The sequence below is a fragment of the Cupressus sempervirens genome, chromosome 6 (assembly GCF_028749045.1).
Source record: "Cupressus sempervirens isolate cs-2001-9-10 chromosome 6, ASM2874904v1, whole genome shotgun sequence".
In the NCBI taxonomy this organism is placed as follows: Eukaryota; Viridiplantae; Streptophyta; class Pinopsida; order Cupressales; family Cupressaceae; genus Cupressus; species Cupressus sempervirens.
This window is the reverse complement of record NC_143123.1, coordinates 517,040,862-517,064,419: the sequence shown is the minus strand read 5'-3', so window position 1 is coordinate 517,064,419 and position 23,558 is coordinate 517,040,862. Positions and strand designations below refer to the sequence as shown.

Genomic DNA, 23,558 nt, shown 5'->3' with positions numbered 1-23,558 from the left:
CATATGTCCCTAAGGATCTTAGGACCCCTAGGGACCTATTTGGTTTGATCGAATGGGTTGAAAGGGGTCATAGGTTTTCGACACATTTCATGACAACATATGTCCCTTGGGGTCCTAGGACCCCTAGGGACCTATTTGGTTTGATCAAATGGGTCGAAAGGGGTCATAGGTTTTCGACGCATTTCATGACAAAATATGTCCCTTGGGGTCCTAGGACCCCTCGAGACCTTTTTGATTTGATCGAATGGGTTGAAAGGGGTCATAAGATAACCTATGACCCCTTTTGACACATTTGACTATATTATATTTAATAATAATATTAATACATTACTATATTATATTAAAATAATAATATATGACTATATATTTTAATATAATAATAATATATTACTATATTATATTATAACAATAATAATCATCATATATATTACTATATTATATTAATAATAATAATCATATATATTACTATATATAATAATAATCACATATAACAATAATAGTCAATAATAATAATGATTATTGATTGCCCACAATTCCAAAATTTTGATTTCCCTGCAAAATTTGGGCAATCAATTTTTGAAAAAAAAAAAATTGGCCACCAAATTTCAGGTACCCAATTTGAAATTAGGTGCCCGATTAGGCTTGGTATTTACCAAACCTCTTTGGTCAACTCAAAAAATATGTTTGAGACAGGTTTCACTGACATTCAAACTTCGAGTAGCCATTTGACAATATTTTTCATCAAAATTCAATGAAACAAAAAGATTTTTTTGATAACACTCTCAAGATTCCATCGATAATTGTTGTCAAATTTTGAGTTTGATAAGTATTTATTAGTTAATTTTTAATGAAGATGTCTGTAAACTATTGATTAACATATTGATTGAAAAATAGCTATAACTTTCAAACAATATAACATTTTTGAAATCCAAAAGTTGTGTCACATTCTATGCTTCGCCTAGTATGAGAAAAAAAATATTTAATTTTGAAAAGTTTTCAATTAATTAAGGTGGTCAGACAAGGGAGTTATTATATTCTGGAAAAGTTGTAGTAGAAAATTTATATTTAATTATTTATTTGGAATTTAAAAATACCCAAAAAATGAGTCACATCCAAGCATGAGTCTACTTTTTATATCTGTAATTATATTAAAAAATATTATCATTTGATTTTGATTAAGGTGGTAATACATACACCTACTTTTTATTTTTGCCCTGAAATTTTTGTAGTACTGCATTAAAATCAAAAATTTTGACAAATAAAATAAATTAATTCTCTAGATAATGCCTAGTAGTTTAAAAACTACATTCAATTTCCTACATATTCTTTTCTTACAAATTTTTGATAAAAAAACCTATAACTACTTTAAAATTATGTGTCAAGTTAACATAAGCCCAATTTGCTAGTTTTTCACTACCACTTAAGGCCATAGTTTGGTTGACCATGATCCTGCACATACCCAAAAACTAAATTTGTATATTTATTTCACTTTGTTCAGATGAAGGACACGAGGTTCATAATTGCAAGTTATTTTTGAATTCAACTATTTCTTTTGCATTACAATTTTAGGTCATATTCAATGATCTTTTGAATCATAGATTTATTCAATCTCTTATCTATCATGAGAACTACCAAATGCATTGTTTAACCTTAATTATTGAATCTTAATAATGCTCACTTGTGAAGAATGTGAAGTATTTTATTGAATCTTGATAACATGTCATTCTTTCAAATTCATTGAGGCATTTCCTTATATTAACGAAAGGGATATGATAAATTCCCAAGTTTAAAATAGTCTAGTATGTGTTTTTTAAATTCCATAGTGATGCAAGGAGAAGGTGTTATATCATGTTCTTATTACCAAACTCTCATCACTAGGCTTCTTCCAAGCCTACTAAACATATCACATTCGGTACCTCAAGATTCTTCCAAGGCTAGAGATCAAGTGGTTGGCCTATTCTTCATGCCACACTCACCTTTTCCAAATATCTCTATCGATACCTTCACAAACTCAACCAACTACCTCTCACAACACCCAACACCTCCACTACCTTACACCCTCCAAGATCTTTCACAACACCACACTCCAAATAGCTTCTAATGGTTTAACTCATTGCCAATAAAGTGATTTCGACCATTCAATAGGTTCTTCATACCTTGGTGGGCTTCAAACACCAATTCCCACAAATAGACCTAATGAGGGCTCTTCCTTGTAGCCCTTTCTTGGAATTTGGGTAAGAAATAAAACTCTTTCAAACATATACCAACACTAAAGGCATATTCAAACACCCTTTATTGAACTCTTTCCAATTCCAAAATCTTATGTTCTAACTTGTTCATTAAAGCACATAACTTGTAGGCCCTAATCTAGGCTAATAGGCCTAAAGAAAAAACTCAAGATATAACACACAAAACTCTCAAAGAACCCTAAAAAATGAACTTGAATATGTATTTTTCTTACCAAAAGCTTTCCACCTTCCAACTTGCGGACTCCTAGCTATTGAGGAGGCAATAGATCCTTCAAACCCTAGCTTAGTGAGGGTTTCATGGTTATTCTAAAGAACTAGTTTCAAACCACCTTTATCTCAGTTGTTAACACTTCCAATGTATCCTCTAACATCCTATGAGTGAACACAAACTTCCATCTCACATGCATCCTTCAAACAAACTTTTGTCATGTTCCCTAACTATTGTTTTATTGTAATTTGTAGGCAGCAACAAGTGAATTATGGTTCCTTGGCCAATTCTATTATATAGAGCAGTGTTATGATATGAACCAACAAAATGGAAATCTACAAATGATAAGGGAAGCCTTTACATCCTCCCTGGTTTCACACAATGAAAACTATCAACATATCTGGCACTGCATTCTAAAACCATACAGCATTTATTGTCTAAATAATGAATAAGAAGATCTTGGTGATAACCTTGGGATACTAGACAAACACTCAACATCAACCTTCATTACCATGTATATAGGAAGATTAAGGAATACCACAAACATGAGATATGAAAGAAGAAACAAGGACTGTAATTCAAACACCAATATATCAGCAGAATTTCCACAAAACAAAGCAGATTTTTATTATACAAAATTGTACTCCATACTCTATACTTTTCCTCTCCGCATCTCTTCTCTCTATCTCTCCATATGACATTAAATCATTTTATACAAAGACGTGACCTTTCACCTCTTCTCAGAGCTCATCTAAGATGGATGACTATCCATCTTCCAAAACTTGTCATTTTTGCAAAAAAATGATGAACAACTTTTTGACAATTTTACATTTTTTTGCACATATTTGCATTTTATGCTTTCACATGATTTCTAGGCACCCTAAATAGGTCCAAAGGTTTATCATGACCTTTTAACATTCCTTCTATGACCTTACATGACATTTTCCACATTTTGACTCTCTTTGACCCACATTGCTTAAAACATGAACTTGGTCAATATGACATTAATTGAACACCTAATTACATGAAATAGAATAGTTATTACCCTAATCTAACATGACTCAAAAACATGCTACTTAAGACTCAAAATTCCATGGGAGATGGTCAGGATGCTCTTGCACCACATAGTGTGCAATATATTATAAATCTCATTTTGTGTGCATATTTTGAATTTCTTTCTTTTGTGCATGTATGCCCACTCCTCTTCTTTTGCATGTACTTCTACCAATGTTATGTGAGTTTTCTTTTTTGTAGGAAACAAGTCTGAATTTTGTTTGTAGGGTCAAACCATAGTAAGTGCATGAACAACAATCTCTAATCCGATATAGAGATTTCAATGCAAACGTAAGGTTTGCAATACTATCATAGAGAAGTATTCCCATTGTAAAAATTGTTGATTTACAAAGCAATGCTAGATTTTTATTCGAGAGGACTCCCACTAAGTCATTTGATTTGTATAATTCATTAGATAATTATTTGTGTTACTATTTTTTCACTTATGATATTTAAGTGAATAAAATCTTAATATAAACTAACTCTTCAAAATATAAGTTTGGAGTGTTGTATAAAGATACACACATTTGTTTATTTTATTTTTGCTACTTTCAATCTGAAAAACAACTTAGACTTTTATACAATAATAAGATTGTATTTTTTTCAAACACTTCTTTTCACATTTCTTTTATTGTACTTTTCTTAGAATAAAATTTAATGAATATGTATGTAGTTTAAATAAAAATATTATAATATATTTAGTGTGTAATTTATTTAATTTAGTTTTTAGATTTACTTTTATTTAAATATTATTAGAATCATTGATGAATTATTAGATATTAATGAATTATTTGCATAAATTATATATATAATTAAAATATAAAATTAACTCAACATATCACTGTTATAATTGCACGATAGATGACAGATTATGATAGTAAGAATACAGATCTGGGAAGACAAATAAATCTAATAAATATGACCATACAGCCATAAAAAAGAATCAAAATTGTAAGAGGTAATTGTTTTAAAGATTAGAAGAATGGCATTATTAATTAATATTACTAAAAAAACAACAAAAATCTATAAGAATCTATAAGACTATCAACAAACTCAAAACTTGAATTAATTTTTTTAATCGGCTACCTACTGAGAATCTATCTGAAAATTTCCCCCTAAAAAACACATTTTTTATGAATCTGGCAATTTCAACCAAATACCATGGCCGCCATTGACTATTTTTTTTTTTACAGTCATCCATTGACTTTCTCAAGTTTTGACGTACATTGCGGTGTGATCAAGGAATGGAAAACTCCTCTAAACTTTCGCATCTAATGTTGACAGTGGTCTTAGAGAACTCTAGAGGCCACTCCAGCCCTTTGAAAGCCAAATATCCACAAGTACACCCATCCATGGCAACGGCTACCTAGCTAGTTATTTCGACTGGCTAGGTATGCCATGTTGCCCACCCATACATACATGTCGTACGTACTCATTCTGTATTCTGAAAGAGTTTTCCATTTTGCGTGCAATCACAAGATGAAATGGTCGCACGACAAAATTAATAAACCGACAGCCTGCGATGTCATTGAATCGCATTTACTTTGCACACATGCTTTTAACATATATGTTAATGCAAACATGCTTTCACGTATATGTTAATTTGGAATGTTTAAAAGAAAAGAGGTTATTATCATTTTAGATTAATAATTTTTTATTAATAGTTTCATTTATTATTATTTTATTAAAAACTAAATTATATTTAATTTAATTTATTGAATATTAATTTAGTTAAAACTAAATTGTGTTCAAGTTGTTAAACTATTAATATGTCCATTCGTATTCTGGCAGAGATCAATTCACAATTCACAAAAAAATTTAAGTGTTGAAGCAAAAGTAGTATTATTATTATGATTACACTTCGTTCTTTTTAATAATTGATTTTTTAAAACAATCTCTCAACAATTTTTTTGTTTTTAGTGTTTTAATTTTATAATAATAAGTAAAAATATGTAAGTTAATAATTTTAAAAATATATTTTATACATTTATTTAAGAGTACAATTATTTTAATTTAAAATTTATATATGCTTTTAAAATATAAAATTATTTTAAAACTAAAAATTTATTTAGTATGTTTTATGTCATAATTTTTAAGATTATAATATCTTTTTAACATATAATTTAACACATAATTTAAGTAGAATAGTTTAAGTTAAAATTCATTTAGTTATATTATATACATTTATTTCAAAGTACAATTATTTCTAATTTTGTACATGAATGAAATTTACAAACATTGTGATGAATGTTCTAAAATAAAAAAATTAATTTAAAAAATTTCTAAAAAGAACGAAGTGTAATCATAATAATAATACTACTTTTGCTTCAACACTTAAATTTTTTTGTGAATTGTGAATTGATCTCTGCCAGAATACGAATAGACATATTAATAGTTTAACAACTTAAACACAATTTAGTTTTAACTAAATTAATAGTCAATAAATTAAATTAAATATAATTTAATTTTTAATAAAATAATAATAAATGAAACTATTAATAAATAATTATTAATCTAAAATGATAATAACCTCTTTTCTTTTAAACGTTCCAAATTAACATATACGTGAAAGCATGTTTGCATTAACATATATGTTAAAAGCATGGTTGCAAAGTAAATGTGATTCAATGACATCGCAGGCCGTTGGTTTATTAATTTAGCTGTGCGGCCATTTCATCTTGTGATTGCACGCAAAATGGAAAACTCTTGCAGAATACAAAAGGAGTACGTATGACATGTATGTATGGGTGGGCGGCATGGCATACCCAGCCAGTCAAAATAACTGGCTGGGTAGCCATTGCCCCCATCCATTGGTGCTCTCCACCAATAAGTTAATCTTTTATCAGTTGGGAATTGCAGGCTTTTCCAGTAATGTGACAGGTGCAACTGGCATGCGGTGGGCCCCAAAATCACCTCTTTATTACAGGAGAGTTTGAATTGCATTAACTGTCTGATTGAGATGGAGCAACACTTTGTCAAAGATTGCTTGATAATGACATTAAATCTGGTTATACATAGATATTACAAAACAGGGACTTGAACTAATTATTCGAGGAGGAACAAGTGAAGAGAACAACGGCTCTGATTGTCAAACTTTAGCGAAAAAGAGACAAGTTAACCAAAACTCTACAGCTAAATTAGTTCCACTCCTACCTTGGGGGGTGATTGTGTGGGTCCCATAGGCTACTTTAGCCTTGTGAATGTCATTAAAATCTGTTCACAACAAACAAGAAGCAACCAAGATGTATTGGATGGCTATCTAAAGTTTTTAAGTAGTCTCAACCGTTGATGAACATGATCAGCTCATCCATCTCATCCTGTATTTTGGAAAAAAATGGATGGACAAAATGCATTCGATGGTCATCCATATCTAAGGAGAAGTGTATGTAGTTGATCAGGGAAATCAACTCGAGCATTTCATATCCATTTCATATAAGGGAATGCCTACGGTGTAATTATTTACAACCAAAACTGACATTGTGTAGGGAAGTCTGGACCGTATGGCATCTACTGATCGAAAACACCATACAAGCGAATGGCAAAGAGCAAGGCAACATCTACCCAGTTAATTAAATCTCCTACCTTTGACATTTGTTTTTTTTTATTAATTTAAATAAATTTACAGACAAGTTGTATTGTGTGTTAGTTTTAGGTAACTTGGATAGTTGTTCATCCACATGTGATTAATTAGCAAATAATTATTTGTTAATTAATTGACTCCTTCTAGAAGCCACTAGTAACCTATTAGAAGCAATTAGAAACTTCTTGGTTAGGTTGTCTTGATCAAGAAGCAACTAGAAACCTCTTGGTTAAGTAGTATAAAAGGAGGTCAAGGGAGGAATTTGGAGAACAAAACAGAGAACAACATGAAGTTGTAGAAGTATTTGCAGTGTTAGAAAATGAGTTTGCAGTGATAGTTGCAGTGTTAGCAAAGGCGCAGTGATAGCATTGAGGATGGAAGTGGGGAATATTAGTAGGAGAAATCAGGAGGTTGTCTGAATTCTGCCAGTGAGAGGCAAGGAATTTTGTATCTCTTGATTTGCTGAAGTTAATATATTTTCCATCTGCAGAATTAGTTTTCCCTTGGGGGTTTTTCCAAGGACGATTTGTTTGAAAATATTGTGTTCTTTGTGTTGTGAATTTCTTTTTGTATTTTACTAGTGAAGTTGCAATTGTGTTATTTTTCAATATTAGCTGTGACTTTATTCTCAGAAGTTTAATAATCATTTACAATAGGAAATTAATAATCAGTGACTGTAATAGTGTTAATTTTCACATGGTATCAGAGTAGTGTTAAGGGTAGAAGAGTTTTTCCCTAGGAAAGAAGTTAAGGATTTATATAACCTAGTGTAATCTCTTCAGAATTATTATTGATTTAATCCCTTGAGATGGCTTTAGCTAGTTTGAGAGATCAAGATAGATTGGATAGTGCCTCAAATTTTCATGTTTGAAAGGCCAAAATTTCTTTATAGTTGGAAGAAAATGGTATCTAGGATTATGTTACCAATGTTGTACATGTATCAATAGATGTGACACAACTTGCAGCATATAAGAAGGACAATGCCAAGACAAGGAGGATTATCCTTGATGGTGTCAAGGATCATATTGTTCCACATATCTCAGAGCTAGAAATGGCAAAGAAGATGTGAGATGCCATTCTAAATCTGTACCAAAATGGTACCACCAATAGGAAGATGATTCTCAGAGAGAAGCTGAAGAATACCCAGATGAACCAGAGAGAAGACATTACAATTTACTTCACCAAGCTTAGACTAGTCAAGGATGAGTTAGCGGTTGTAGGAGATAGTCCCAATGATGATGAGCTGGTGAGAATAGCCCTAAATGGGTTTTCTAAATAGTGGAGTTTCTTTTTTCAAGTTGTCAGTGGATGAGATACCTTACCAAGTTGGGATCGACTATGGACTAATTTCACTCAAGAGGAGTTTAGACTAAGTATTGTCAATGGGGCCAACAAGAGTCAAAAAAGTGAGGTGGAATAGGAGAACATTGCCCTAGCAGGGACAGGGAAAGCAAAGAAGGGATCTAGCAAAGGATCAAATTCACAAAGTGAGAAGAAGAAGAAGGACCTTTGTAAGGTCAATGGCTTTGGATGTCACGAGTATGGTCACTATGTCAGTGATTGCCCATAAAGAAAGAAGGCAAAGAAGCAGGTGGCAACTTTAGCAAGTGTAGAAGAACTCTTTAGTACACTAGAAGATGAGTTTGCACTTATAGCTTGCATGGTGAGCTCAACCTCACAAACTATCTAGTATATAGATAGTGGGGAGTCATTTCATATGACAAGAATTAAAGGGTACTTCTCCAATTATGAGGAGGAGAACACCAATATCCAAAATCCTATGGGAAACTTGTCTAAACTCAACCCGATTGGGAAAGGGGCAGTTATATTTTAGAGGGAGAATGGAAAGATAATTCTAGTTCATGATGTGTTGCATGTGCTAGGATTAGGTATGAATTTGATTTATGAATCTTTTCTTCAAAATAGGGGGTATAATGTACTCTTTAGAGGGACACTTGTGTTGATTAAGCACAAGGATTGGAAATCACTCATAACTATTGGAGTTAGGAGTGGTCGCCTTTATAGGTTGCAGTTTGATACTCCTAAGGCATTTATGAGTAGTTATAGTCATAGAGCTCTTGGAGAGCTATGGCATAGGAGGATGGGCCATATTCATCTTGGAGCACTCAAATTGCTTTGTGAGATGGTGACAGGTGTTCCAGAGGTGAGCACACAGCATGATGATGTATGTAAGGGATGCGTGTTGGGTAAGTTTGCAAAAGCATCTTTTCCAAGGAGTGACACCAAATATGAAGGTGTTCTTGATCTAGTACATTCATATGTATGTGGACCGATATCAACAAAGTCTACTAGAGGATATGAGTACTATGTTACTTTTATCAATGATTTCTCCAGGAAGACCTGGATATACTTCTTGAAGACTAAGGATGAGGTTTCCAATCGATTCCAAGAGTTCAAGGCTCTAGTGGAGAGCTCAACAAGAAAGAAGATAAAGGTTCTTCGACGAGACAATGGAGGCGAGTACAAAGTAAATAACTTCCAGGAGTTTTGTACTAAGGAAGGAATCAAGAGAGAGTGGACTGTTCCTTACAATCCATAGTAGAATGGAGTTGCTAAGAGGAAGAAGTGTTATATATCAGAAGTGGAAAGATCTATGCTACATGACTAGGATATGCCCCGCTACTTATGGGCAGAAGCGTGTAGTACAATAGTCTACATTTAGAATAGGGTTCCACATAAGGTGCTAGGGAGGATGACACTAGAGGAAGCTTTCACAAGTAAGAAGCCTAATGTTAGGCATTTCAGAATATTTGTGAGTTTGGCATATTGTCATATTCCAAGTGATACATATACCAAGTTAGATCAGACTACAAAGAGGGGGTACTTTGTTGGGTACAGTGAAACCTCAAAGGCATATAGGATTTTTATCCCCGAAACCAGAAGAATTATTGTCAAATGTGATGTAAAGTTCATGGAGGACAAGGCATTTAGAAAGTATAGAGATTTGCCAGCAGATGATCAGAATGAGCAGCTAGCAAAAGTTCCAAGGCCTAGTCAAATGCAACAAAGCACAAGTACAGTTACTAGTACAAGTGTAGGCTTGGGTGGTGAAGATTCACAGAGCATGGAGCAACAAGTGAAATAGGAAATACATCTAGAAGACTTAGAGGTTGATATCACATCCTCTACAATTGGCAGCAAGAACCACAAGGTTCAAGAGACACAAAGAGATACTCAGAAGTTTGTGGGAACTCCTAGGAAGAGTACTAGACAGTGGAGACAACCAACCAAGTTCAATGATTATGTCACATTAGTTAGTCAGTTGGTAAACGGTGAACCTTCCAGCTATTAGGAGGCTGCAGAGCATCAGGTATGGCGAGATGCTATGGTGGAGGAGTATTCCTCAATAATGCAGAATGATGTATGGGAGGTAGTGCCTAGACCAACAGATAGGGCAGTTGTTGGATCACACTAGATCTATAAGATAAAGCATGTGTGCAAATTGAAGAGAGCATTGTACGGACTCAAGAAGACTCCTAGAGCATGGTATGAGCGCATCGACACATACTTACAAGAAATGGGCCTTGTGAAGAGTGAAGCGGATGCTAACCTCTACTACTTGGTGGTTGGTGGTGAGATTCTCATTCTCTATAAGATAAAGCACATGTCTAGATTGAAGAGAGCATTGTACAGACTCAAGTAGGCTCCCAGAGCATGGTATGAGCACATTAACACACACTTGTAGGAAATGGTCTTTATGAAGAGAGAAGTGGATGCTAACCTCTACTACTTGGTGGTCGGTGGTGAGATTCGCATTCTTGTTATTTATGTGAATGACTTGTTTCTTACAGGTTCACTAGGGCTCATAGAAGACTACAAGAGGGACCTTGCAGAAGAGTTTGAGATGAAGGACTTAGGACTTATGCACTACTTTCTAGGCATGGAGGTGTGGCAGACAGATGGAGAGATTTTCCTTGGTCAAGGGAAATATTGCATTGAAATCTTGAAGAGATTCAGGATGGAGTATTGCAAAGCCATGTCTACACCCATGATCACGAATTGGAGGAAGGTAGATACATCTAAGGAGAAGGCTGTAGATCCCACCTTATATAGACAGTTGATTGGTTCGCTTTTGTATTTGGTCAAAACTAGGCCAGATATAGCATTTGCAGTAAACTCTCTTAGTCAGTTCATGGTTGAACCAAAGAGAATGCATTAGATAGTGGGCAAGCATGTATTGTGTTACTTGCATGGTACAATTGAGTATGGGATCAGATATGTTCGAAGTGAAGGTATCAGGTTGATGGGCTATACTGATGCAGATTGGGCAAGAAGTACAATGGACAAAAGGAGCATTTCAAGGTGTTGTTTCAATTTGGGATCAGGTGTTGTATTTTGGTTCAACGAGAAGCAAAAATCCATGGCTCTGAGTTTAGTAGAAGCAGAATACGTAGTAGCTAGCATGGCGACATGTGAAGCTATATGGCTTCGAAAGTTGTTAGTAGCCTTGTTTGGTCAGAAGGTTGAGACTACTGTGATACACTGCAACAATCAGAGTTGCATCAAGTTGTCTGAGAATCCAGTATTTCATGATAGGTCTAAACATATAGACATCAAATATCACTTCATCAGAGATTGTGTACAATGGAGGATTGTTCAAGTACAGTACATACCTATAGAGGAGCAGGTAGCAGACATTTTGACAAAGGCATTGGAGAAGGAAAAATTCATCTTCGAACAACTTCCTCGCTAAGAGGGAGTATTAGTTTTAAGTAGCTTAGATAGTTGTTTGTCCACATGTGATTAATTAGCAAATAATTATTTGTTAATTAATTAACTCCTTCTAGAAGCCACTGGTAACCTATTGGTTAGGTTGTTTTAATTAAGAAGCAACTAGAAACTTCTTGGTTAGGTTGTCTTGATCAAGAAGCAACTAGAAACCTCTTGGTTAAGTAGTATAAAAGGGGGGTCAAGGGGGCCATTTGGAGAACATAACAGAGAACAACAAGAAGTTGTAGATGCATTTGCAGTGTTAACAAATGAGTTTGCAATGATAGAAAACAATCTTGCAGCGTTAGTAAAGGCGCAGTGATAGCGTTGGGGATAGCAGTGGAGAATATGAGCAGGAGAAATTAGGAGGTTGTCTGAATTCTGCCAGTGAAAGGCAGGCAATTTTGTATCTCTTGATTTGCTGAAGTTAATATATTTTCCATCTGCAAAACTGATTTTCCCTTAGGGGTTTTTCCAGAGACGATTTGTCCGAAAATATTGTGTTCTTTGTGTTGTGAATTTCTTTCTGTATTTTATTGGTGGAGTTGCAATTGTGTTATTTTTCAATATTAGCTGTGAATTTATTCTTAGCAGTTTAATAATCCTTTACAATAGGAGATTAATAATCAATGACTACAACAATGTTAATTTTCACATTGTGATTTTTATTTTAATTAATAAATGCAAATAAACAGTCAAATCTAATATATTGAATCTGTTGGATGACCATTTTGGGCAAAGGGCAGTGTCCATCCAATTGATTAAATCTTCCAAATTTGATAGTTTGTTTGATTTTATTAATTAAAATAAATTTACAGACAAGTTTCATGATTAGTGGTTCACATGAACCTATCTCTTATGAATAAATGAAACACGAGTCAATAGGTATACAAGTTTGGCATGTCTTTAAGCATAACAAATTGAAAATGATTTCTCATCCTTCAGTTCAAATATAAGAATTTGAAGTGGTTTTCTATCCTTAATTCGAAAAATATAATAATTTGAAAGTGCTTTCTCATCCTTCAGTTCAAATATAATTTATTCAAAGAATTTGAAAGTGTCTTCTCACCCTTCAGTTCAAATATAATTTATAAATTTTGATATGCTGACAAAATAACACGAGTCTTCTTCTTTCTTGCAGTTCCTTCTATTTTGCATTTTTTCAATAAAAAAAGAAGTCAATTTCGATAGACTGAACGAAATGCCAGTATATAATGGTGTAAAGCTACTTACGAAAAATTTGTAACATTTCTACTTCATTGATAATTAGAAAAGAAAATAGTATCATGGAGAATGTGGATAGGAAAACGTTGGGGCAGCAGGGACTGTGTGTATCTGAACAGGGTTTGGGATGTATGCGTGTGTCCTTTTTTTATGGCCCTCCCAAACCTGAACAAGAGATGATAGATCTCATTCGCTATGCTGTTGGCAAAGGTCTCACTTTTCTTCACACTTCAGACATTTATGGACCCGAAATCAATGAAATTCTTATAGGAAAGGTCAGCTATGTTGTTAAATCTTATTCTGATAATTCCATTGCTTAGAAAATTCTGTCTGCAAGCTTTATAGATAGTTAATTTGGGACAAATTATATAACCCATCACTGAAAAGTGATCAATATTACTCAAAAGATGCATTTGTTAAAACCATTGATTGATTAAAAGATGCATATCTTGTTTCCAGCTCTTACTGTTTCCATTTCTTAATCTACTAATTCTCTGAGCTTGATGTATTTTCTCATTGTTCTAACACCGTGCATAATGCTTTTATTGTTCCTTCCTGAATAGGCTCTGAAAGGAATCAGAGAGAAGTTGCATATTGCAACTAAGTTTGGATTGACTTGGAGTAATGGAGAATTTGGTGTGAAGGGAGATCCTGCATATGTCAGGGCTGCCTGTGTAGCAAGCCTCAAGAGGCTTCATATAGACTAAACTGATCTTTATTACCAGCACAGGGTGGATATTACTCTACCCATAGAGGCTACTGTAAGTCTTCAGATTCCAAACCCGTAACCTTGCACCAAAATACTATTTTGTCATGGCGCTGTAAGATCTAAGATTCAAAATCTGTACTACTGTGACAAGATTTTTATTTTAATCTTATTTAAAAAATTTTGGGCAATGGTTTTTCTTCAAAAATTACAGAGTTGAATCTTGAATTTGACTTGATGTGAGAAATATATTTTACTTATCAGTTCTTGAGATTGATAAGAACAAAATATTTTCTACAGCAAGTCAAATTGTGATTTTACTACAAGAATTCAACTCTGTGGTTTTCTAGCGAAACGCATTGACACAAGTTATTTTAATAGTAGTTCACAAGAACTCATTTTTCATGAGAATGAATGGAATGCATAGTACTCATTACATTTAGATGATGCTCATAAGGTGAAGCATTAAGCCTTTCCAGAAGGTTACTAATTGCTGTACTACTCCAACTTATTGTCATGAGAGATGAGTTCTTATGAAGCTAATATAACATGAATCAATGAATTTGTCTCAAAAACACCAAAATCAAAATTTCAAACCTCTAATTTCACTACAAAATCTGTGTCTGATAATCAAGGTTCTATGGCTTTGGAGGGCAAGATTGTATCCCTCTGGCTCTTTACCGAGGCCTAGCAAAACAAAAGAAATCTGATAACAAGCAAATGAGTTTTCCTTTTATATAGATGGGTGAACTGAAGAAGCTGGTAGAAGAGGGAAAGATAAAATATGTGGGTCTGTCTGAAGCCTCTGATTCAACAATCCGTAGGGCCCATGCAGTGCATCCAATCACTGCTGTGCAGTTTAAATGGTCTCTCTGGAGTAGGGATTCTGAGGCCCAAATTATTCCCACCTGCAGGTAAACGTTGTGACGATATAATACCTCAACAATCAGTGATTCAATGTTTACTTTATAGATTGCAAGAACTGAGAATAAATATTTGTGAATTGGGTTCACAGTATATACCAAAAATTGAAGTTTTTAGTAAGATTTTTTTTTAACTTTGTGCCATTTGAACTTAGATAAGGAATACAAGCTTACTTATATTTATTTAATTTCATTTTATTCCATTCATAGGGAGTTGGGGATTGGGTTTTTTCCATGCAGTCCTTTAGGCATGGGTTTCTTCGGCGCAGGAGGAAAACTTCTTCAAAGTGTGACAGATAATGACTTCCATAAGGTAAAAGATAGAATTTTTTTTTTCCATTTAATAATCGTACCATTATAAAGATGATCTGATGTTGAGTTCAAACATTGAGATTGAACCACAAAGTAAAATCTAAACACAAATCTACATGACAAGACTGACGATAAAGGTGAAAATTAATTTGATTTGATTTTGTCATTGTTGATTGTTTCATATCATAATAATTGATCTGTTAAACAGAGGAATCCGAGGTTTCAAGGTGAGAATCTTGAGCGCAACCAAGATCTATTCCAAAAGCCAAGCAAGATCAGTTTAAGAAAAGGGTGCAGCCCAAGCCAGGTTGCTCTTGCATGGGTTCAGCACCAGGGAAATGATGTTGTGCCCATTCCTGGAACCACCAACATGAAGAACCTGGATGATAATATATTCTCTCTCGGTAAAATTGACAGCAGATGACATGAATGAAATCGAAGCCATCTTTCCTGTAGATGCTGCAGCTGGAGACCGACACAGATCCGTTGATTTGCAATTGACCTGGATAAATTCAAAAAAGACACCATACAACACTCTCCATTGAATTAAAGCACATAAATGGGTGTGTTCCAGAGCAGAACATTTGCAATTGAGCTAGATGAATAAAGGGCTCTGAAGAGTTAGCAGCGTTAAAAAAAAAATTCTAAATAAATGGATTTTTTAGCCTTGTACTGTATCAGTTATAAATGCTATTATTGAAAATGTAGTATTTTCAAAATCTATTAATAGAGAGCTTTTGGTAAATGACTCTATAAAGAGTTTATAAACCTGATGGAAATATATTTCGTTAATAGTAACGATACTGGGATTTTAACATTTACGCAAGAGAATATTTATGGACTAGTGATAAACCCAAACTCTTCCACATGGATCTTAAGCAAGAGTTAGTAATAAAGATCCAATAAATGAGTCGTAATGTCTCCAAGGTTCTCTCAGAGACTTCGATATTCAGCCATTCTTACTCCACATAACTTGTGGGCTTGGACATCAGGATAACAATATGCCATTTATTATCAGTGCATGCCAATGATACATTAGAGCTTTTCACCCCCTATGTCAACAAATTCACGTTTCAAAGTAGATAATCTAAAATGTCCATCCAGTGCCAATTACATGTCTTATTATCAAGACAAAGCACAAGAACCCGTAGCTACAAATAAATCCAAATTTCCTTGAAATTCCTTGAAACAATATGAAACACACTCAGAGAAGTAGTATAACATTGAATAAAACCCATATTACATTACAAAAACCATATAAAAATCTCAAAGTCATTTCTGATACAAATTTCAAACTCATTTCTGATCATATTAATTTAAACAAAAATCAGTATATAATGGTAAGAAGTTGCATGCGGAAAATATTTATAATATTACATTCAAATTCATTGATATGCACAGAAGTAGTGCAATGCAGAGTGCGGGAAGGGTCTACGCTGTATGGGTATGTCTCTCTTGATACAGAGGTGTGACACCTGAGAAAGAAATGGTAGCCCTCGTTCACTATGTTGTGTACACAGATGTCACTTTTCTTGATACTTCAGAGTCGCAGACACTAATAAAATTATTGTAGGAAAAGTCGGTCAACTTACTAAATTTATTATGACACCTCCATTCTAAACGGCATTATCATATTAGACTTTGTGATCCAACCTGTTGAAGAAATTACCTTAATATTGAAGAACTAATACAAGTGATGTTGCAGGCGTGGTGCGGGGATTGCTTCCAAATTCTGACTCTTCCGCAGTACCACTCTAAATATATAGTCCATGTCTAGTTCCTTTGTGCTCATTCCATTAGGAAGACTCCAGTCGAAGGAGTGAACCAGCGAAGCCAAAATTAAATGAAGCATCTTATCAGCCAAAGGAAGCCCTAGGCATATTCTTCTCCCTGCTCCAAATGGTATAAGCTCAAAATCTTGTCCCTTAAAGTCCATAGTAGCTCCCTCTCCCTCCAAAAACCTCTCTGGCATAAATTTGGAAGGCTCCTTCCACACAGCAGGATCCCTTGCAATTGCCCACACATTAACCCATACTTGTGTGTCTTTGGGGATCACAAACCCCCCTATTTCACAAGAGCTTGATGCTTTGTGAGGGATCAAAAGAGGACCAGGAGGATACAGTCGAAGCACTTCTTTCACCACTGCATGGAGGTAAGGTAGATGATCAGTATCAGATTCCTCCACTCTTCTACTATGACCTACAACCTCGTCTAACTCCCCTTGGACTTTTTCCATTTTATCTGGATTATGAATGAGTTCTGCCATTGCCCATTCTATCGTTGCACTAGTGGTGTCAAAACCAGCAATTAACAGATCCTGCGTTATCAAAACACCCCATCCTAATTATTAAAACATACAAGAACTAATGAACATTGAATGACAGAAAATTATACCCGGTACTCATCAAATGGCATCAAATTAAACCTGAGCACATTAAATGGCACCAAATTACACCTGATACTCATCAGAAGGCATCAAATTAAACATGATGGACATTAAATGGCGTCAAAATAAACCTAATACACAACAAGGGGTTTTTAACAAAATACGAGAAAATTGAACTTACAAAAATGATTGATCTGATATCTGTGAGACTGAGATCATGGCCTCTCATATCTAGCAGCACGTCCAGAAAATCCTTCTCTTTCTCTCTTTCATCCTTCACCTCTCTGCTTCTCTTCGCCAGTCTATTGTTTATCCACAGATCCAAGAAATAATAAGCTCTTTTTAAACTGGCTGCTATCTTACGGTCGACACCATGAAGATCCAGAAACCCTAGCCACGGATAAAAATCAGCCAAATTAGGTTTTTCGGCAAACATCACCCACGAAGTAACAGCGCTGAGGAACTCCACAGACTCGGGATTATTTGGGTCATAAACCTTTGCACTGAAGATCATATTACTTATCATATTCATAGTCGTGTGGAATATCAAATCAGCCAAGTTCACGCTCTTTCCCTTTAGGGCATTTTCCTGGAAAACCAATTGAATCATTTGGGAAACCGAATCTCTCCTGACATATTGCAAAGCCTGGATTTTCTTGGAAGAGAAAAGCTCTGCAGTGCAAATTCGTCTGAATTTTCGCCATTGGGATCCATTTTGATCCCAAATTATTGAAGACTTGTCATAAGAGAGTATCGTCGCTGCATGAATTGGGGCACGGCCAGCAAAGATGCTGTCATGGGTTTTGAACACCTCCTTTGCCACTGCAGCAGAGGATACCACCACTGCCATTTTTAGGCCAAGAAAGATTGTCATCAAGGGACCATATTGCCCAGAAAGGGCAGAAAGTGATTCATTAGGTTTTTTGCTCAGCTGAAAGAGGTTTCCTACAATAGGCCAAGCAGTTGGCCCCGGTGGAAGAAGAAGCCTCTTCTTGTTTCTTCTCCATAGAAATACGGAGAGCAAGACCACAACACTGCTAATAAGCACCGAATAGAAGTCGAACATATGGGTTTCCATGAGAATGGAGGATGAATTTCCAGCAAGGAGGCATCACTCTTTATATGAATTAAAGCAGCCATCCTTCGGAAATCAACGGTCAAAATCTATGAACTTTGAAAATCGAGTGACATTTAGTAGCTAGTGCGCAGAAAAACAAGAAAGACGTGAAAGACTTTCGAAGTGGACGTGGCTAAGCGACCAGTAGCAGTGAGAGACGTGAAAGACCCGCAAAACGTAGAAGTCAAGTCTCCCCAAAATGGAAACTTCTATGCGGCGCCTACAATGCACGGTGCAGTTTTCCTGTATTTACTAATCAATTAAAAATCTATTTTCTTATATGTGTTTTTATGAATAGATCATATGAACTTTCACAGGGTGATCTTGTATTCTCCGGCTTTTTTTTTTTTTTTGGGTGAATTGTAAACTTAGTGTATTATTATTAATAGAAAAAGACTATTCATAAAAAAACAAAATCTAGTTTAAATTTTAATGCAGTTTTGTTGTATTTCCTAATAAATTAAATATCTATTTTAAATTTTAATAAACTACGAGTGGCAAACTTTTTGAGCTTGCAACGTCAGTCTATAGGTTTCATTTTTCAAATTGTAAAATAGTTTGTATAATATAAAAACTATATAAAAGAAAATATGAAATGATAATTTAAATATAAAAGTAAATTAATTTTTATAAATATAGTTATACAAATAAATTAAATTTTAATAGCTAAATTTTGAATTTTGATTATCAAAAATTTCCAACATTGTGTGTCAATTATTAAAACAATCCGAATAAAGTGCCTATTATGAGTAAAGTTGGCTGCCCACTTTACTTACATGTTAAATCATTATTGGAAATAAATCACAAACAATAGAAGAAAAAGAAATCAACTAAAAAATTTCAAACTATAATTTTTTTTGTTTTGATAAGTAACATTACAATTTTATATTGATTTTAAAAAGGGGATTTATGTTATATTGCCATATGCATGATTTGGCCAAAATCCTTACACACTTATATCTACCCAACCCCCAAGCCATACATAAGTGTTTGAACATACAATAAGAACAAAAAATTAGACATAAACACCTTGTCATAAGCACCAAAAGCCCAAACCCCAAAACCACCGAAAATTAACATTCTGATGCCCAAGGAACTGACACTATCCTCCTCCATCCGCCACATGTGGCTAATCTTTGAACCATCAAGTTGCCTCCTCCTGTGGGAAAGTTGGAGCAGATTGATCATCTTGCACAAAACTTAGCCTTAGCTCCCCATGCGAAGTGGCAACTTGGTGATGTTGCTACTTTCTCTCTCCTCTCCTATCAAGGAAATGTCCACCCACATGCCTTGCACCATGGATTCTCCCCCTCCCTTATGGTTCTTCCTCACTATTTGATGTCGCAAGGGTTGTCTTGGAGCTAAATCGCTCTTGCATGGTGCAACCTTCATGAAACCACAACTATCCTCAACCGACACCCAAATCTTCGACTTAAGGAAATCCACTATTTTTCGTTGTCCTTTCTCTGCTTGTAGGGTATGCACCCCTTTTGGGGTTGTAGAAGACTAGACGACTAAGGGTTGTAAAGAAGTCTCTCCACCCCCAATCAAACGCCACGACTCTCGTCCCATCTCCAATCCCACACCCAGCACAACACGTTCCACTATTTCTTCCAACCCTTGTAGCCATTGTGGGTCGACACAAGCTGCCACAACCCTGCAAACTTCCTCCTTGGAATCACCCACCACCAATGCCAGTGCCACATATAGTAAAGCTACATCCATATTAGAGCATCACTTCCAATAAGAGTCCAGGTACTCTACTTTGTACATTTGTTGTATGCCCTCCAAGAATTCTTGATCATTGAACATGAAGATATTCTTCAACCACCAGACTGTAATCTTCCCTTCATAAGTTTGAGTTTGGTTCTCAGATCCAAGCATGAAATTTGCCTATGTTTCCAACTTCCTTGTAAAAAACTTTGTGCATTACCCTATTTTCCCTCCTTAAATTCACTTGCTTTAAACAATCTAGAAGTAAGTTCTCGTGGGGGTGTCAATAAATTATTTCATTCTTTGACACATGCTGAAGAATGCGATCTAATGAACCGTAATTTCATGAATGCCATCAGGGGGATGGAAACATGATGAAAAATGTACTCCCAAAATTATTAGCAAGATTACTTTATTTTTTGATTTGGCCTCTTCATTGTTTCTTCCTCTCTTTAATCTGATTCAAGAAGTCTAAGGTCTTCGAATATTTCATTCTAGATCCCAAAGCTGCATTCGCACCCATATTGGCCATCTTATCCACCACCTTGTTTACTTCTTTGTAAACACGGAAAACCTTAAAGTCTTCAAACTCCATTAACAAGCCTCTAATCTACTGAATGTATTTGTCAAGATGCCACACTTTCAGCTTCTCTTTATTTATACCATTAGTGAGAATCTCTGAGTCCCTTCAATATGGATTCTTTGGATACCCAATTTAGCCCCTAAAACTAGAGCCTCATTTTCCACAACACATTCTGCCATGTTGTACATGTCATCACTCAATATTTTGGCCACAAAAGCATGAATGTTTCCCTTATGATCTCTTGCTACACAACCAAACTCAGATGCTCCCAGATTACCCTTGGCAACATCGTCAAAATTTATTTTAACCCATCATTCCTCTGGTGGTGTCCAAAACACCTTATCCCTTTTCAAGTTAGGATTAACCCTACCAAACCCACTAGTGGGCCAAAATTTGATGGTAGGGAATTTGGACTATAATTGTGAGTCATGCCTCGTAAATGTCATGTTTTGGGATCTTGAGCATGAAGAAGCTGATGATATTACTTCTACTATGGCTCGCTCTAGTCCCTACCCAAAAGGTGGCCAATCCTCCTCCTTTTCCTAGAAAATTCTCCTATTCCTCACTTTCCAAAGCTCCCATAGTGTCACTATTGGGATTAACTTCCATGCTGACATAAACACTTGTTTGTTCTTATTAACTAGCCATGCTTCCAATCATGCCTTTAGCATTTCTATTAATGGACCTGCCCAACCAAGTTTAGTCCTGATCATTTTTTCATGCCTTTTGAGCAAAATTGTAGTGGAGAAGCATATTATCTATATTTTTTTCCACATTTCTACATAGAGGATATCTAAAGGATCTTTGAAGCCCATCTTTTTCAATCCTTCCCCAATTAGAATTTTACCATTGCCTTCTAACCAGGTAAAAGCACCTGCCTTGGGCAAGCACGCACTATCCCAACACAAATACTTCTCCCATGCTATATGGTTATGAATACCCTCCAAGAGTTGATATCCAATTTTGACTATGTATTTTCCACTCTTGGAGCCACTCCAAATCAACTGGTCCCTAGTGTTAGATGAAACTAACCTTCTTTCCTTAAATATCTAATGCATACTCTCCTTATTTGCAACATTCAAATTTAGTGTGGAGGTCTCCTTCCACTATCCTGGAATGCCCATGTTTAAGTTCACATCTTTAATACAATCTCTTACTTTAATACCTCATTGTTGTTGTGTTGCTACAATAAGTTTCTCTAGGACTCCCAGCTTGTCCAATTGTTGTCCCCCATCCCACGAATCCATCTAGAAATCCACCTTGAGGACATCCCCAATCTTCTAGGTCAAATAAGTTGTGATTAAATAACTGCAGCTCAATAAGAAGTTCCAAATTGCAGATCCCTGAAGAGGGTTTTCCATAGTCAAAATTCGATCATCATCCATATGGTCTAAATATTTGGCTCTGAGAATCTTAACCCATCTCCGATTGCCTGCATTGAACACCTACCAAACTAATTTAGCACCAAGGGTGATATTTAAGAATATCCAATTTTGTATCCCAACACCACCCCCTTCTCTCAATCTACAAACTTTTGACCATTCCATGAGGAATATCTTGTCACCTTCCTCTGATCCATTCCACATGAATTTTCTCATACTTCGCTGAATAGCTTGAATTTCTTTCTTTGGAATTTTGAAACATGCCATAGAGTATACTAGCATGGCCAAAATGACTTCCTTGAGCATTGTAATCCTCCATGCCAAAGTGAGCCACTAACCTTTCAAGCTATCCATCCTATTTTTGCAATCCACTACCAAATTATTCCATATAGGGCCTTTCCCTACACCACCAAACAATGGTGTGCCTAAAAATTTACTTGGGAGTTTTCCAATTCTTACTCCAAAAGACTCTGTTGTAATCCTTTGAGACCCCACTTCTATGTTGAAAAAAGATATTTCTGACTTATCCCAATTGACAGACTTCCCCAAAACCATGTTTTAGTCATCTAGGACCTGCTTCATGACCTTTTCCTCTACCATTGAAGCATCCCCGAAGAGGTAAGTGTTGTCCACAATCTGGGAATGTGTTGAGGCCTCTATCTCATTCACAACCAAGATGCATTTCCAAGAAACCAGAGCACACTTTCTTGAGATAGATCTACCTAGGACCTCCGCCAAAATAATGAATAGGAATGGCAACATGGGATCTCCCTGTCTGATGTCTCTATTTGTACTAAAAAAACCTTGAGGGTTTCCATTCACTAGCACTGACACTCTAAAATAAGAGATCATACTATTTATCCACTTCAACCATCTTTCACCAAACCCAAATTTCCTCATGACTGCTATCAAGAAACCCCTATCATCCCTATCATAAGCTTTACAAATGTCAAACTTGAGCATCATTTTCCTCTATTTTCTCTTGTTGGTTGTATGGATTGGCTCATGTGCCACAATAATTCCATCCACTATACTTTTGTTCGATGTAAAACCACTTTGCTCTGGGGAGATTTTTGAGTCCAACAAAAATTCCATTGTATTTTCTACAATCTTAGTGATAATCTTATAAACAACATTACAAAGAGAGATTGGTCTAAATCCCTTGTACCTTGACAGGTGAACTTTCTTTGGAATGGGGGCAATCACCGTGTTGTTCAAGTCTTACAAGATGAAACATTCCCTCCTTGATTCTTCCACCACTTTCAACAAGTCTTCCTTCAGAAGCTCCCATAATTTCTAGTAGAAGAAGGCCTAGAAACCATCTAGCCTAGGGGCCTTGTCACCACTTAGCTCGAAAAAAACTGCCTTTAGTTCACTCATCTTTATAGGGT

At 35.3% G+C, this 23,558-nt stretch overlaps 1 protein-coding gene and 1 pseudogene across 1 annotated transcript; one reads left to right on the top strand and one right to left on the bottom strand.

Moving 5' to 3' along the window:
• Positions 1-13,104: 13,104 nt before the first annotated feature.
• Positions 13,105-15,532, top strand: LOC149553296 (putative aldo-keto reductase 2; annotated as a pseudogene).
• A 729-nt stretch (positions 15,533-16,261) lies between these two features.
• Positions 16,262-18,463, bottom strand: LOC149553295 (cytochrome P450 76C2-like). Its single transcript, XM_089788765.1, has 2 exons — positions 17,554-18,463; positions 16,262-17,303 (listed from the first exon to the last, which is right to left on the bottom strand). The coding sequence occupies exons 1-2, from the start codon at positions 18,448-18,450 to the stop codon at positions 16,671-16,673; spliced, it is 1,530 nt and encodes a 509-aa protein (XP_089644891.1). The 5' UTR covers positions 18,451-18,463; the 3' UTR covers positions 16,262-16,670.
• Positions 18,464-23,558: the final 5,095 nt, after the last annotated feature.

What these genes read in the sequence shown, in the direction of transcription:
- LOC149553295 (XM_089788765.1), bottom strand. Translation starts at nt 18,450, where the DNA reads ATGGAAACCCATATGTTCGACTTCTATTCGGTGCTTATTAGCAGTGTT. An exon ending in ATATCAGATCAATCATTTTT is followed by an intron (nt 17,304 to 17,553) that starts GTAAGTTCAATT and finishes TTGATAACGCAG; the next exon opens with GATCTGTTAATTGCTGGTTT.